The sequence below is a fragment of the Cucurbita pepo genome, chromosome LG20 (assembly GCF_002806865.2).
Source record: "Cucurbita pepo subsp. pepo cultivar mu-cu-16 chromosome LG20, ASM280686v2, whole genome shotgun sequence".
Lineage (NCBI taxonomy): Eukaryota > Viridiplantae > Streptophyta > Magnoliopsida > Cucurbitales > Cucurbitaceae > Cucurbita > Cucurbita pepo.
The window spans coordinates 3,745,945-3,761,636 of NC_036657.1; the positions used below are offsets into that span (position 1 = coordinate 3,745,945).

General features: G+C 36.0%; 2 protein-coding genes across 2 annotated transcripts in view; one reads left to right on the plus strand and one right to left on the minus strand.

The window, feature by feature from the left end:
• Nucleotides 1-991: 991 nt before the first annotated feature.
• Nucleotides 992-5,471, minus strand: LOC111783040 (peptidyl-prolyl cis-trans isomerase FKBP17-1, chloroplastic). The gene is made up of 4 exons (XM_023663914.1): nucleotides 5,084-5,471; nucleotides 2,359-2,481; nucleotides 2,144-2,260; nucleotides 992-1,284 (listed from the first exon to the last, which is right to left on the minus strand). The coding sequence occupies exons 1-4, from the start codon at nucleotides 5,387-5,389 to the stop codon at nucleotides 1,135-1,137; spliced, it is 696 nt and encodes a 231-aa protein (XP_023519682.1). The 5' UTR covers nucleotides 5,390-5,471; the 3' UTR covers nucleotides 992-1,134.
• Nucleotides 5,472-7,739: 2,268 nt separating this feature from the next.
• Nucleotides 7,740-15,692, plus strand: part of LOC111783039 (zinc finger protein ZPR1-like) — a 16,902-nt gene continuing 8,949 nt past the window's right edge. The window contains exons 1-10 of the mRNA XM_023663913.1: nucleotides 7,740-8,033; nucleotides 8,292-8,336; nucleotides 8,416-8,456; nucleotides 8,542-8,623; nucleotides 9,413-9,457; nucleotides 10,190-10,246; nucleotides 13,214-13,273; nucleotides 13,363-13,490; nucleotides 14,562-14,826; nucleotides 14,927-14,993. Of these exons, the coding sequence (XP_023519681.1) occupies nucleotides 7,908-8,033; nucleotides 8,292-8,336; nucleotides 8,416-8,456; nucleotides 8,542-8,623; nucleotides 9,413-9,457; nucleotides 10,190-10,246; nucleotides 13,214-13,273; nucleotides 13,363-13,490; nucleotides 14,562-14,826; nucleotides 14,927-14,993 (916 nt within the window). The 5' untranslated portion in view covers nucleotides 7,740-7,907. The remainder of the gene's footprint in view (nucleotides 8,034-8,291; nucleotides 8,337-8,415; nucleotides 8,457-8,541; nucleotides 8,624-9,412; nucleotides 9,458-10,189; nucleotides 10,247-13,213; nucleotides 13,274-13,362; nucleotides 13,491-14,561; nucleotides 14,827-14,926; nucleotides 14,994-15,692) is intronic.

Below are 15,692 nucleotides of genomic sequence, written 5' to 3' on the forward strand. Positions count from 1 at the left end.
TGAAGATGATGGTCTAGTTGATTTTCTCTTACTAGTGTGTGGTCATTGTCAGTACCAATGTAAAGCAAGAGATAAACCGAGAAAGGGCAAAGCCACTGAATGACATTATGAGTACAACGCTGTGGACTGTGGTTGTGAGACATGAGTAAGACAGAACAACAACAAAGTGACAATTAGGTAAATAAGCGGGAGGCTAGATGTAACAGTCCAAGCCCACCGCTAGCAGATATTATCCGCTTTGGCCCGTTACGTATCTTTGTCAACCATACGATTTTAAAATGCGTCTACTAGGGAAAGTTTTCCAGACCCTCATAAAGAATGCTTCGTTCCCCTCTCCAACGTGAAATCTCACAATCCACCCCCTAGAAACCCAGCGTCCTCCCTGACACACCGTCTGATATCTGACTCTAATACCATTTGTAACAACCCAAACCCACCGCTAGAAGATGTTATCTACTTTGATTCGTTACGTGTAGCTGTCAACCTCATGGTTCTAAAACACATTTACTAGGTTGAGGTTTCTATACTCTCGTAAGAAATGTTTCGTTCCCTTCTCCACTATAATTATCTCGATTAGAAGGATTGTAGTACTTCTTTAATGGTGTTTTTTGAAGGGGTGGAATACAACAAAGACAATTAAAAAGATTTGCAAAAATAAGTCATATTAAGTTTCGGAAACATCAATGAAAGAGACAAATTTCTTACTTCAGCTATCTTAAATCTTCTATTATCAATCTTTTTCCAAGCCATAGAGATTGTCAAAATTAGTTTATTATCATTATAGTTATTTCAAATTCATTTGGACTATTCTCCTTTGTAAAGGGCTACAATCCCGCCCTCAATTGACCACAGTAAAAGTAAAGCTTTGAATTACCGTTTACTATATGTATCATATTTGACACTTGATTATAGGCTAATATCGGGTATGATTAAGGATATTCAGCATTTCATTATGGTTTACCATAGTATCATCATATTTGTCCCTTGATCATAGACTAATATTGGATATCCATTTATTACTTTTTTCATTTTCTTCGTAATCTATTTGATTCGGTAAGTGGTAGTTTTAGCAAATATTCTCATAGCATCAGAACTCGTACAATAATATAGTACAGTTGAGTGAAGGGGCTATTTTCAGGAACCTGGAGATGCAAACTTGTTGCTGAGATGCCTTACCTGAACCAGCTCGATGTCGAATATCAGAATCCCAAGGCTCGAACCTTCACCGTTTGCCAGACGTGTTGGATTAAAAATGGTGGTAAATAGCCTCTGCCTGTCAAAATACTGTATCCAAACAAGCCTCATTGAATCAAACATTTAAAGACAGATCAATTTTCGCAATATACACTTGTATCTTTCTCTAAACAAGGACAGTAGGCGGCCAATCAATTTCCTCACCCCAGACTCTTGCTTATTCAGAAAATGACCACTTAATTTTTCGATTCTTGTGAATATTTTGTAAAATACTTCAACATTCTTAGTAATTCATGAATATAATTTAAACCCATAATCCTAAAGATGTGATATTACACACTAACTAGGCGGTTCATAGATAAGCTTATTACTTAAACGGCATGGATTCATTCGATTACGTTTTACTAAACTTCACCAATATATATATATATATTTGTCATAAACTTTCGATCTTAATTTTAGTAAGTCCATGTAGTTAACACCGTGTCTTTCACTATTACATGACATACTAATTAAACTAATAAGTGCTGAGATGCTAATAGTTGGAATGCCTTCAAGCAAAAGATTTCAAGATAATTGAGAACTATATCAGTATTTTTCTAAGTCAATTTTTTATAACTAAGATGCCTATTCCCCAACTTTTACCTCTACGTCCTTTTCATCATCCGACATCGGTTGGGGAGGAGAACGAAACATTATTTATAAGAGTGTGAAAACTTCTCCCTAGTAGACGCGTTTTAAAAACCTTGAAGGGAAGCTCGAAAGGGAAAGCCCAAAGAGGACAATATCGGCTAGTGGTGGGCTTGAGCCGTTACAAAGTTGGTTATTTTTATGTATATGCAATCGTTGAGACCTAGAGACAATACAACACATACACAGCACAGGGTAGCTTGTTCAAATAAGACAGTATGCATGAACCAAATAAAGAGAGGGAAACAGGAGTACGTACATTGGGTGGAATAGGTTCTTGAGATGTATTTTGATATCCTTGGGATGGTGGAATGATGACTCTACGGATGCCACCAACTTTCATGGATTTCACAGCTGCTTCCATTCCCGCAATAACCTTGACATTAATCCAAAATTGAGAGTCAATTGCTTTGCAACTAAAAGCAGGTTCAATTAGGTAGAATGGTAGGATATCAACAACAACAACTGTCTTACTTTCCCAGAGCCAAGAACAAATGTAAAGGGAATGGGCTCCCCATTTTCATCTTTGTGATCATATGTTGTGTCAAAGCGCCATCCCTGCTTTGCTGCCAACCTTCCATAGTAATGAACCGCAACCTTCACGTTAATACTCCATAATAAGAATCTCTGAATTTCACACTCAGTAATAAAGTTTACCCCTATGCAATCTTTACAAGCATGCTGTTAGTCCAATCAACTTTATTAACTCGCATACAAGCAAACAGCCAACTCTACGAAATAATCACAATATGATAAGTGCCAGAAGGATGGAGAAAAGAATAAAAATAGCACGCAGGGCATAGCTGGGAGTTTAATCAAAGCAGGGCAGAATTTTACCCTCCAATTTTTTTTACAAAAAGTATAAAAAAAAAATTATATATGTTTATAAATTTTTTAAGTTCTAAGACATATAAAAAGAGAATTGTCCCTAATTCCTTCTTCCTTTTAGTTCCAAGTATTTTTTCTGAATTGTAAGAGTGATCAAAGGAAGAAAGTAGGCCACCACAATCATAATCAAAAGCAGCCTTGGAAAGAATAAGAAGATTAAATGACTCTTCACTAGTACATCAAGTGGCTACATTATTCATCATTGGTCAAGTGCACTATTGAGGAATTTGTGAGTCTGTATGTCAGCTTTCTCACACGGCATAATAAAGAGCTGAAAAAGGGGTGTCGATTTTCTGTAACCTACAAGACAGAAAAGAAGTTGAAGGGTTCAACTCACACTAGTGTCTTGTCGGTTAAGACTACTTTGAGGTTCAAATCAAGAGGTTGAGGGCATGGGCCAACTTGAGAATCCTTTCCAAGACTGTACTTCCATTAAATTCGTTGAGCTTCTTCTAATATCTGAGAATAGAATGGAAAGAGGATTTGAGTTTTAGGTCATTGATGGATGAGTAGCTATGGTTATTGATTCTGTCAGTAGCTCAAGAAAATGCAGTCTAATCTTTAAAATTGGAACAGAAGCACATTTGGGAACAAAAAAAATCAAAATAATTCTATTTCCTCCATAATAAGAGAACTAGATGTGGAGAAGGAAGGTGGCAACATCACTGAGCGAAAGCAAGGCCAGAGAAAAAAAACCTTGAATTGCAGAATTTGGACTTGAACTCCAGAGATGTCAGAAGTAGACTTAAAAATCCAAGAATTATTGGCCCAATGAAGGTGGTGAAAACACAAGATTCCTCCATAACCGTAACAGTCCAAGCCCACCGCTAGCAGATATTGTCCTTTTTGGGTTTTCTCTATCGGACTTCCCCTCAAGGTTTTTAAAACGTGTTTACTAGGGAGAGGTTTCCACACCCTTGTAAGGAATGTCCCTCTCCAACCGACGTGGGATCTCACAATCCACCCCCCTCGGGGGCCAGCGTCCTCGCTGGCACACCTCCCGGTGTCTAAAAGGGAAAGCACAAAGAAGACAATATTTGTTAGCGGTGGGCTTGGACTGTTACAACAACATTACATCCTATAGGAGAAGGAGAAGGAAAAACATAATCAACAATATTAATATCTTAGGCGGGCGGCTTCTAGACAGACAAGGAGATTGAAGATGAAATCAACGATTTTTTCAGAAAGTGTTTCAGTAAAGAACCAGGTTGCAGATGGTTACTTATTAGTTTACATTAAAACCCTATTGATGAGACCAAGAGGCTATGGCTAAATTCGAACGACCCTTCCAAGAAAATATTGCAGTTGCTGTCAAATTCGTGGAGAATGATTTATCACTCAAGCCTAATAGCAATTTCAGATAATTACTTTAAAAGAAAGCATGGGAACTCCATCAAAGAAGATATCATATCCTCAAAAGGTTTCAAGAGTCTTTTAAGAATGGTATATCCTTAACGACAGCAATGTTAGGAATCATGAACCTCCACAATGGTATGATATTGTCTACTTTGAGAATAAGCTCTCACGACTTTGTTTTAGTTTCCCCAAAAGGCCTATGGAGATAGTATTCCTTACTTATAAACTTATGATCATCCTCTTAATTAGCCCATGTGGAACTCCCTCCCAACAATCCTCAACAATTCTCCCCTCGAACAAAGTACACCATAAAGCCTCTCCTAGGGTCTATGGAGCCCTCAAACAACCTCCCCTTAATCGAGACTTGACTCCTTCTCTAGAGTCCTCGAACAAAGTACACCATTTGTTTGACACTTTAATCACTTTTGACTACACCTTGGGCTCACAACTCCTTTGCTCGACATTTGAGGAATTTATTGATATGGCTAAGTTAAGGGTATGACTCTGATACCGTGTTAGAAATCACGAACCTCCACAGTTATATGATATTGTCTACTTTGAGCATAAGCTCTCATGACTTTTTTTTTCCCCCAAAAGTCCTCGTACCAATGGAGATAGTATTCCTTACTTATAAACTCATGATCATCCTCTTAATTAGCCAACGTCAGACTCACTCCCAACCATCCTCAACAAGCAAATGCATATGCATGAGAGAAACCTACAAAATTCTTTATCCCCATTAGACAAAGAGGTCCAATGTTAATGCTAACTCTTAAGCTTGGCGAACACGGTTTACAAAATCTTTGCAAAAGTACTTGGTTTCTTAAAGCCATTCAGAACGCAACCTCAGAGAAAACCTTAATGAAAGGAACGAAAATCCTAAATATCATTCAAACCAATAGAACAAAGAATGTCATTCCAATTGCATTCCCAATGGATTTCGAAATCAATTCACCTGATCTCCATCGACGGGGGTTTCCCCAGAGCCAATGCGAAGCTCCAGCGCCTTGACGCCGGCCGAGTCCGGGAGCTCGAAGAACTGCGGTGCGGCAGATTTCGAAGGAGCGGCAAGAGAGGAAGAGGAGGCCAAGGTTGAAATAGCAGTGAAGATAACAGCAGAGAGAGACAGAGCTCTTCTGGTCGGTGGAGAAATTGCAGGAAGAAGAGGGTAACGGGATTCGAAAGAGATGGAATCGAAGGTGGGATGGAGAGACATGCATCGGCAGCGGCAGCGGATTGAAGACAGAGATTGAATTGTCATTTTTCTTATCTGAAGCGGTTCAGTTCACCATAGCCTTATGCTTCCTTCTCTACTTCTCTCCACAAACAGAACGAAAAATAAAAAGCGCGCGCCACGCTGGTGAATGTGATCTGTACGGCTGACCCCAAATTTATGTACCCAAATTCAACTCCACAATCAGGACCAACCCAATCCAAACGATAAGAGTTGGGTTGGATTAACATTTCGGATAGGGTTGGGTTGGATTAGCCTTTTCTGATAGGGTTGGGTTCATTTTTCTGAACCCGAACGGAATCGGTTCGGTTTCGGATTCGTGGACAAAACCTTGGGATTGACCCGAGCCCAATAAAAATACAAGGATATTTCTATATTAATGGGTTTGTCAGAGTGATACTGAAGTCAGTCTAAAGATACTCAACCCGAGACGATAGGCAAATACATGTTTATTAACAAGAACTCTGTTAATATGTTATAATTTTCTATTATTGTTTTATTTTATTTTATATAATTGTAGAATGATTTGTGTTTGTTTGTGAACTTTTAATATAGTTCATCTAAAATTGTATCGTAATAATTATAAATGGTGAATAAATAAAACTAAAAAAAAAATAGACAACACAACTCGAACCCAACAAATAGAGGGTTGTGTTGGGTTGAGTTGTGAAAAGTTTCGGGTTAGGTTGGGTTACCAATCGAACCAACCCAAACTTTTGGGTTGGGCAAAAAAATCTTCCAACCCGACACAACTTGGACCATGTACACCCCTAACAATTTTCATACTACTGTCCTTCGACCTACTTGTAATTGTTACAAATGTTGAAATTTAAATGAAACGTGCGAATCCTATACACTAAGTTGGTATAAAATTAGACCATAAAATATTTTATTTCTTTTTATAATTTTGTTAATTAAAAATATTAATATTTTACATGATGATTATATCGAACTGGATCTTATGAGTTATAAACTTGTCTCTATGAGAGATTGTCATTTGATTTGCACGGGTGATAATCACTTTTGTAGCCAATTTAGTAGAGTCACCATCGACAAAATAGGAAGCTGCAACGTAATTTCAAGAGATAAAATCACTTCTTCTCACCCGGAGTAAGCTTAAATTGACGAGTAGCTCTATTTAAGTACTAATTTTGGGAATAAGAAAGATTTATTTTATGATTTGATCCTAAACAATTTGTTTATTAAAAATATCAGGAGTACTTATGATGAACTATGTAATTATAGGGGTAAAATAATTTTTTGACCAAGCGGTTGAAAAATTGACTTACTTGTAATGACTATATTAATTGACCTATAGTGAATCGACCTACCGTTAATTAATGAAAATTGTAGATCGAATTATCTTATGCTTTAAAAAAAAATACGAAATTTGAGGAGGGTGATCATCGAGGTGTCCTAGAATGGGTTATTAAAACATGATGCCAACTTGTGGAATGATCAATATGATAGATTGCTGGATTTGAGGGGTTTCGAGAATATGGGGATGTTGAAGGGAGTGAACTCTTCGTCTTTGTAGCGATAACATTGAGAACTGATTTGACGATGAGGTGTCCTAGTAGGAGGGTGCGGTGTGACACAATCGCACTTTCGAAGGCAGCGGACTAGCGATTGTGCGGCACTCACTTTCCAGCGACAAGTGAGTTAAGCCAATTTGTTCTTGCGTCGCCTACGGCCAAGCGACGTACGGTCGAGCCTCTAGCCTCGGTTTTAAAAGAAGGTTTTAGAAAACGAGGAGAGAGAGAGATTTTTGAAAGAGAGATTTTAGAAAGAGACGTTATATAAGCAAGCAAGAGAAAGATAACAACGGCTTAGCATATATAACCTTGGGTAGGGAGAAGTTGACGACTAGTCATATCCCCCTATAGTACATTCTGGGCCATTTTAGTTCTGGCAGGCCTAGACATGATTTTCTTGAGGTGTCATACGCTCTAGAATTACAAAGGGAAAAACACTAGAATGAAAAGACATGACAAGGGTTTGGCTTGTCATGGGCATGCGGCCATGGGCAACAGGCCCTGGACAGGCATGACCGTGACACGGTGGTCGCTGTAAAACCTTGGGTGTGAGTCCGGGAGGTGTGTGGTGGGCGTTCGGGGGCGTCCTTGGAGTGCTCGTAGTTCTTATGGGGTGGAGACGATGGGGTCGGTTTATGGATTTTTCTTTCTTTTACCGAACCATCGAGTCGTTGAACGGAAGTTGCGCATGGCTGGAACTAGGTGCCTTTCAAAAAGGAGATAATTTGTTTTTTTTTTTTTGTTTTGTTTTAAAATTATTTAATTATCATTATTATTTTAATATTTTTTATTTTTATTTAGAAAACCACATATAATAAAATTTAACCTTAAAAAAAATAGAAGTCCCAGCAAAGACGAGGGAGAAGCGCAGGAATTTTCGAGCCTCTTCTGAAACACTCTTTACGCCTCCATAACAAGAACCGAAGAGCTCTGCCGGCCGTCAAACTCAGAGCAACCGAAGCAACCCTTGGCCGCCAAAACAAGTGAAGGAACTCATCCAGTTGACAGTAATGGCTGCAAAAGATGCAGAGAAAGTCTTGGACGTGCAGTCGGTCGTTGAAGCAGTAGTTGCAGACGAAGACGCCGATGTTCCTCGCTACGAAGTAGAAAGCCTTTGCATGCGCTGTCACGAAAACGTATTTGCGTCATTTCTGCCTTTCATTTTCTCGCAATTTTTGCCCTTACGATTACGAAATTCTGTTTCTGTTTTCCGCTGCATTCAGCAGCTTAATTCGAGATTTGATTTGTGATTGCTTGTTTTTTTAGTTGGGATAGAGAAGTTTGAGAGTCCTTTGGTTCATTACCTTAATAAAAACTGAAGATATTTGTGGTTTTCAGCATCGTTTAGGTGTGTTTGTTTACAGCTTGTTAAGTTGTCTGCTTTGCATTTGCAGGGGACAACAAGATTTTTGTTAACTTTAATTCCGAACTTCAGAAAGGTATTCTTATTTTTACGGCGTTTTCAATAGTGCTTGGCCGTCTTTTTGAAGCCTTATGGAGATGTGAATCTTACTGCAGATCTTATTGTCGGCCTTTGAGTGTCCACATTGTGGTGAGAGGTAAAATGTTAGTCATGAAATTCTCTTTTGGAATATGATGGTTCCCTGTGATAATTGATATTGAGTTGCCTTTGATTTCTTTTAGGAACAATGAAGTCCAGTTTGCTGGTGAGATCCAGCCACGAGGCTGTTGCTACTCTTTGGAGGTTCATGCTGGCGACCAGAAGGTTATTTTTATTGAATTAGATCATGTTTGCGGGATATATTTCCATTTCTCTTTATATGTTTCACTGAGGAGGATTAGAAGAAGCTGCTACAACCCAATATTTTAAACGTTTATTATATATTATTTATCTGCTTGTGCAATCGAAGATTTCTTCAAGATATTATTTTGGCTAATAAGATTATTTTCGAAGAGATATCTTCTTGACCTTACAGAGTGCCTTCTCAACTATTTTTCGTGTTATGTTTTGTTCCATTAATTACAAAATGAATGCCGATCATTTGACTGGTAAAAATTGTTATGCTCTTCCATTAATTACCCATCATTCTTTTTTCCTGGTGAAGTATCATGTGAGTGACAAATTGGTCGGATTTCCTTGGCATGCAATAGAAATTGTTATTCTATGATGAAGGAGGATCTGTTGAATTCTCCTTTTTTAGAATAAGGGGGAAGTCTTTATTTTTTTGTTGTCTTTGGTTTGAAAGAATTATTTGAATTTTAAGACGGTTGAGGGGTCTTGGGAGGAGGTTTGAGATATCGTTACAAACCTCTTCATGGCATGGCCTTTTGTAATTGTCAACTATATCTTCCTATCTTGGTTTGTCATACAAAAAATGTGGCAGCATATTTTCAGCTCTGAAAATACCTTTTTCTCGATCTTAGGCCATTGGTTCTTAATGTGTTCTTCTGATCGGAGTCCTAGCCTTTTAATTATGGATATTTTGTTCCATTTTCAAACTTGCATCTTGTTGCGAGTTTACTCAGATTTCTAAGTCGGTCATTATTTATGCAGACGCTCAATCGACAAGTGGTGAAATCTGAATCTGCCATTATTAAGGTACGACATGCAGTCTTACATTTACCCATGTTGTTACTATGAATTAACACTGTTAACCATTTTTTTAAGCTGTCTAACTCTGTCTGTGCCGGCCCCCACCATAGGTTGTTAATATATTGATATTCAGCATTGTTTGGACATGTTTTCCATTTTTTTTTCCAAAGACAACCTAATCTATCCAGTAATTTTTACAACCTAATCTATATCTTGGTGTAAACTGTCTAGTATTTTTACTTCCTACAGTTATACTTCCTTCACTGCAAATTGAGAAGGTCATTTGTAAACACCATGGATTATACATCCCTCTTGTAAATTCCNAAAAAAAAAAAAAAAAAAAAAAAAAAAAAAAAAAAAAAAAAAAAAAAGCAACTTTCTCTTGTTATATAATATAAGAAGCTTTTCAGGAAGTCACTTCTTATTCTAATGTTTCCACTCTTTTTTTATTTTAAATTATTATTATCTTAATGTATTAGCTTGGAACTGCAATATCTTACAATTAGTTTATATTTTAAAGAGGGTTAATGAATGCATGTGAAGAACTACTTCAGAAAACAATGAAAACAATAAATAGATACAACTACAAAGATGTCAAGATGTTAGGGTAATTCATGGGTTGGGTTAAAAGATGCTACAGGCAGCCTAGTATATTGCTCTGGCTAGTATGGGCACTCTTGAACTTTTAATATGAGATCTTTCAGCTATATGACCACAATTGTATATTCCTGTGAGCAGATCCCTGAATTGGATTTCGAGATTCCAGCCGAGGCTCAACGTGGAACTCTATCAACCGTAACTCCTCAACCTCCTACTCCATATTGTATATCTGTTTATATATTTGCTCTTTCTGTTCTCTGGCTTGTTAAGTCTTGTTGGTCTTTTTGTGTGGAATGCTACCCGTGTTGTAGCCTTGAGGCGTTTTTTCTGTTTTAATTATTATAAATTTGTGTTGGTTTTCTTATGCTGTATTTGTGTGAGGCTATGTAATTGGGCATGCTACTTTGCTTTGCTTGTTTGCATTTCTTTTGTTACTACAATTATAGTTAGAGTAGTTTTCTGAGTCGTCCTTTTGAGAATTGAGGTAGACATAATGGAGGCAGTTTTATAGATTGTCGGTTCAATAGAAGAGAAAGTGTAGAGTATTTCAAGGGTTTCAGAGATTTTTTGATGAGGTTCGAGTTCGTTTTGTTCATATGGCTTCCTCCCAGTGTGCAATCCATAATTAAATTTTTTTAAACATTAATTTATTTTCATTGTTGTTCTTTTCCCATCTTGTTTATACCCTTATCATTGATGTGAGCTGGAAAGTCATTCTATAACTTCTTTAGCCAGGATCTTCGTTCTATCCAGCATTGTTTTTGATGAAGTAGCTTATTTTATATAAATAATGTGATAATTTCCTTGGGTGCATATTGTTTATGTAGTTCAATTTAATAGATCAGGCCTGTCATGTGAAAGTGCCAATTTAATGTTGTCTCCAGTGGGAATGTTCTATTGATTATTTGATGAGAAGGCACCAAAAAGTAGAAGAAAACATGCACTGATTTGTTTGTATATTGATTGCTTCGAGGAATCTTTTTGAGCTTATCAAGATCTTTGAGTTTGCTTCTGGTCTGAATATTAATTTTAGCAACAGTGAGATTTTGGGAGTACACATTAGCGAGGCAGATCTGGATTGGTTGACGCTGAACTTTGGTTGTAGATGAGGTTCTCGGCTGTCTCCTAATCTTGGTGCTTAATTGGGGGGAACACTAAACTCTATTCTTTTTGGCAGCCTGTTATCAAAAAAATTCAGCATGAACTGCACTAGTTGGATATACACTAATTTTGAAATGTGGACAATATATGCTTATTGAATCTACTCTTTATAGCATGCCTACTTATTATCTCTCGTTGTCTAAATTACCAACTAAGGTTGCACAAACAGTAGACAAGAAGAGAATCATCAGAGATTTTTTCTGGGAAGGTTCTAGAGGAGACGGTGGTATGCATAACATTGACGGGGAGAAAACTCAGCTTCCTTAACTTTTGGGCGGCTTGAGTATTGAGAATTTTTAATTTCGAAATATGGCTCTTTTATCAAAGTGGTTTTGGAGATTTTTACATGAATAATATGCTCAATGGTGCAATATTATTGTTGGCAAATATTATCCATCAGTGTATAACTGTTTCTGGCTACACATATTGAGAGAATCTGTAAAAGTCCCTTGGTGTTAACTTGTGTCTAGCTGTGTTTAGATGCCTTGGTAATGGGTTAATACATCCTTTTGGCACGATTCTTGGCAAAATGTGGGGTTATTGCTATATATCTTCCGTTGCTTTTTCGTTAATCTACTAGCCCTAAATGTTCGGTTGTACAGCCTTGGGTTTGTTTCCAAGTGCCATGTGATTTTAATCTTGTGTCAAAATCTTAATGAATTAGAGGGTGATTGAATGGTCTAGTCTATCCCATTTTCTTTGACCAATTGTCTTATGTGCACTAGAGTGTTTTTGGTAAAATCTCTTATAAACAACTTAGTTCATACTGTTGGTTCTAATGTGAGTAATCTATTGGTTCTAATAGTGTTTAGAGGTTGGAAAGGGATCCTAGAGACGTTTTTTCCCTTGTTAGATTTCATGTTTCACTTTGGGCTTTGGTGATGAAGGTTTTTTATAAATACTCAATAGGTCTTATTTTACAGGACTAGAGGCCTTTCTTTTAGTAGCTTCATTTTTTTGATGCCTGTGTATTCTTTCTTCTTTTCTCAATGAACGCTTGTTTTTTCATAGAAAAAAAGGAAATAATTTTTTTCTTATGGGAACTTAGTCACAGTGGAACTAATATAGCTGATCATTTTTGCTTACAAAGGAGAATGCCTCCTCTCATCATCTCTCCATCTTGTTGTGTGATGTTTTTTCACGCTGAGTATTCTTGCCATCTCTTTGTCCATTGTAACTTTTCTTATCGTTAATGGGAAACAATGATTGCTGCTTCAACATATCTGGTATCTTTGCTTCAGTTTTTGGGGCCACCGTTTTCATGGTACGGAAAAGTTTGAATATACACTGAGTTTTCTTTTGATGCAGGGATTTTCAGGGATGTTTTCTCAACCTTCGGTAGCTTTTTGGATTTGATTTGATTTGATTTCATGCTATGCATTGGTGTAAAAACACACACCCCTTTAGAGATTATAGCCTATCCTCATTGATTTGTAATTGAAGATCTTTCCTGTAATTCTCCTTTTGGTGTTGGGACCCACTAAATTCCTGTTATTTCATTCTTCAATAAAATTTCTCTCCTTAAAAAGAAAAAAAAAACTCTAGGAACATGTACTGTGAGAATGGGATTCTTTTCTTTGTTTTGTTCTGGTCTATATTGAAGACTTCTTCCAATTAGTTGATTCATAATGCACGATTAATTCTTAGGCACCAATAAGGGCAGTGAGAAGGATATGATTACCCATGCATGAGTTCAATTGTCTACTTAATTTTATGATTTTTATTTGTGTCATCTCATGTTTAGAACTCTTGATACTTTTTAGTCCGCTATGACACGTTTCCTACATCATTTATATTGACATTTGTTTCAATATTTTACTTCTTTTGTCTTTTATTATAATTTTACACTCTATTAGTTTAGGGCTCCTATATGGGGTGAATGGAACTTTAGAGTTTCTTCTTTCATAATCATATATTAGTTTACAATGTTCTTTACTTCCCCTTTCTTCAAGATAGGTGAGCTAAATTACAAACCACTCTTCATGTGTGATAATTATTTAGGTGGAAGGTATATTGGTACGAGCCATAGATGGATTGGAATCCCTTCAAGAGGAACGTAGGGTATGTAATTGTGCTTTTATCCTTTGATTGTCAATTTGTCATATGTACGGGCATCTTTATATTTATGTTGCATCTTCTGGGTTTTGTAGAAGGTGGATCCTCAGACTGCTGAAGCAATAGATAAGTTTCTCCTGAAACTGAAAGCATGTGCCATAGGAGATTCATCTTTCTCCTTCATCTTGGATGATCCAGCTGGAAACAGCTTCATTGAGAACCCGTAAGTGATGAACTTGAGCTATAATTTTCTGATTTTAAGGTCAAGCGTAGTCTTCTACTTCTACATTTAGTTTTTTGTATTAAACATTGTACTTTTAATTTGTTTCTCCTTGAAAACAAATTAAATGAATTTCATCAATTCAATTACTAAAGTTATATAAAGAAAATTAATATATGTTATAAGTTTATCATAAGTTTTATATGTATTATATAAGTCAATTGAATTCCTTATTGTAGTTATTTAACAGTTAAACCAAACAAAAGTTTCTATCAAAGCCTCAAATGTAAACTGTTTAAAAATTTAACATCTTGTAGTAATCGTCCTCGCATATGACTACAAATTGCTAGCTAGTTACATATATAAAATTGAGAATGGTATTGTCTAATGTTACTTTGATTCAAAAGGATCAATTTTCTATGTGATAAGATCTGCTGGAAATTAGAGTGTGCACTTTTTTGAAAGAAAAATACGCTTTCTTACTTTATGTCTATAATTTGAGAATGTTTTTTTTTTTCCATCATCAAAATGAATACAAATATCTATGACTAACTAATGTTTTTCCATCNCATATAGCCTTCAAATTCCAAGAGTGGTAACATTCATACTTAGTAGCCATAATTAATAATGATGTAATTGTAACCTAAAGTAAATAAAAAAGTTGGAAACACCATAACTTTAGATTATCATCCACCCAAATTTGTAACCATCCTAGAATATTTTAAGCATGATTCTTCAATAATGTGACATGAATTGGAACTTGAGTGTATCTTGTGGTAATTTGAATAACATTTTTTTCTCACATTTTCTTTAAAGTTCATATTGCATGAGTGAGATGTCTTGGTTCATATCAACCAGTATAGACGGTGTAGTTAATTGGTACTATTCAATTCGGAAAATACAAAATAATATAATTGATTTTTTTTCAATTTCAGAATAGACAAAAGGGTAAAAAATAATTATTGCATATTCCTTCTTTTTAATATATTAGAGACTTTATAGATTTTTAATTTTTTTTAATTTAAAAGCATTTAAGAATGGATATCTTATGGATGTGAGGATGATTACTTTTAGATTTGCACCATCCAAAGATCCATCATTAAGTATCAAGTTTTATGAGCGGAGTCCAGAACAACAAGCATCATTGGGTTATTACGTTGAATCATCCCAATCTGAAGAAGCTGAGGGTGGAGTATCAACAAGTGGAGTTGATGCTTCTAATCAAGTTAGAGGAGAGGCACATGGATCTGTAGGAGCAGCGGCTGGCCATCGGGCAATAGCTCAAAGTAACAGTGCAGAGATTGCTGAGGCCTTGTTTCGTTACACTGCACCAGAAGAAGTAATGGAATTGTTTAAGTTTCTGTTTTTCCGCTCTTTATTGTGTTTTGAAGTTTGCTTCTACCCATGATAAACGGTTGATGTGTGCTTTCATTTGATAGGTGATGACTTTCCCATCTACATGTGGAGCTTGTGCAGTTGGGTGTGAGACTCGAATGTTTGTAACTAGTATCCTTATCATTCTTGAATTCTGAATGAAAAGAAAGACGTTTAAAGAATACAAATTCCCACATGGAGTGAAAAAAATAAATAGAAGAAAAGAAAACCAGAAAAAAGAACAAGATCTTAAAAGAATTGATGGAACTCATTAATTCTTGGACCTGAGGATTAATTACATCTTTATGAATGAACATTGTAATTTCATGATTATATCTATATGCTTTAACTGTTTGTAACTCTTTTAATGATTTTTTTGTGAATATGATCTTCGAACCTCATTGTATTATTATCATTATTTTTTTGTTTGCAAATTTGAACTCTGCTTGTAAGAAATCTGAAGTCCTAGTCTACTTGTCTCTCCAAATATGAGATGAAGCAATGTCAATATTATAATTTTGTTAATTACACAGTAAACTAAAGTCCAAAACTTCGACTCCAAACTATTATTCTCTCATGCATCTGTTATAGAATCTCAATTCTGCTGGTAATAAGGGCATGCGCAGGTATTATACCTAGGAAATTTATTATTTTCATTTTGAAGGAAATTTTGTCAGAAGCCTGTCTTGGTTTAACATTTTTGTTTGTTTGTTTTTCTGGTAAGAAACCTAGTTTTCATTGAGATTAATGAAGAATATACATGGGAATACCAAAAAAAAAAAAAAAAAAAAAAAAAAAAAAAAAAAAAAAAAAAAAAAAAAAAAAAAAAAA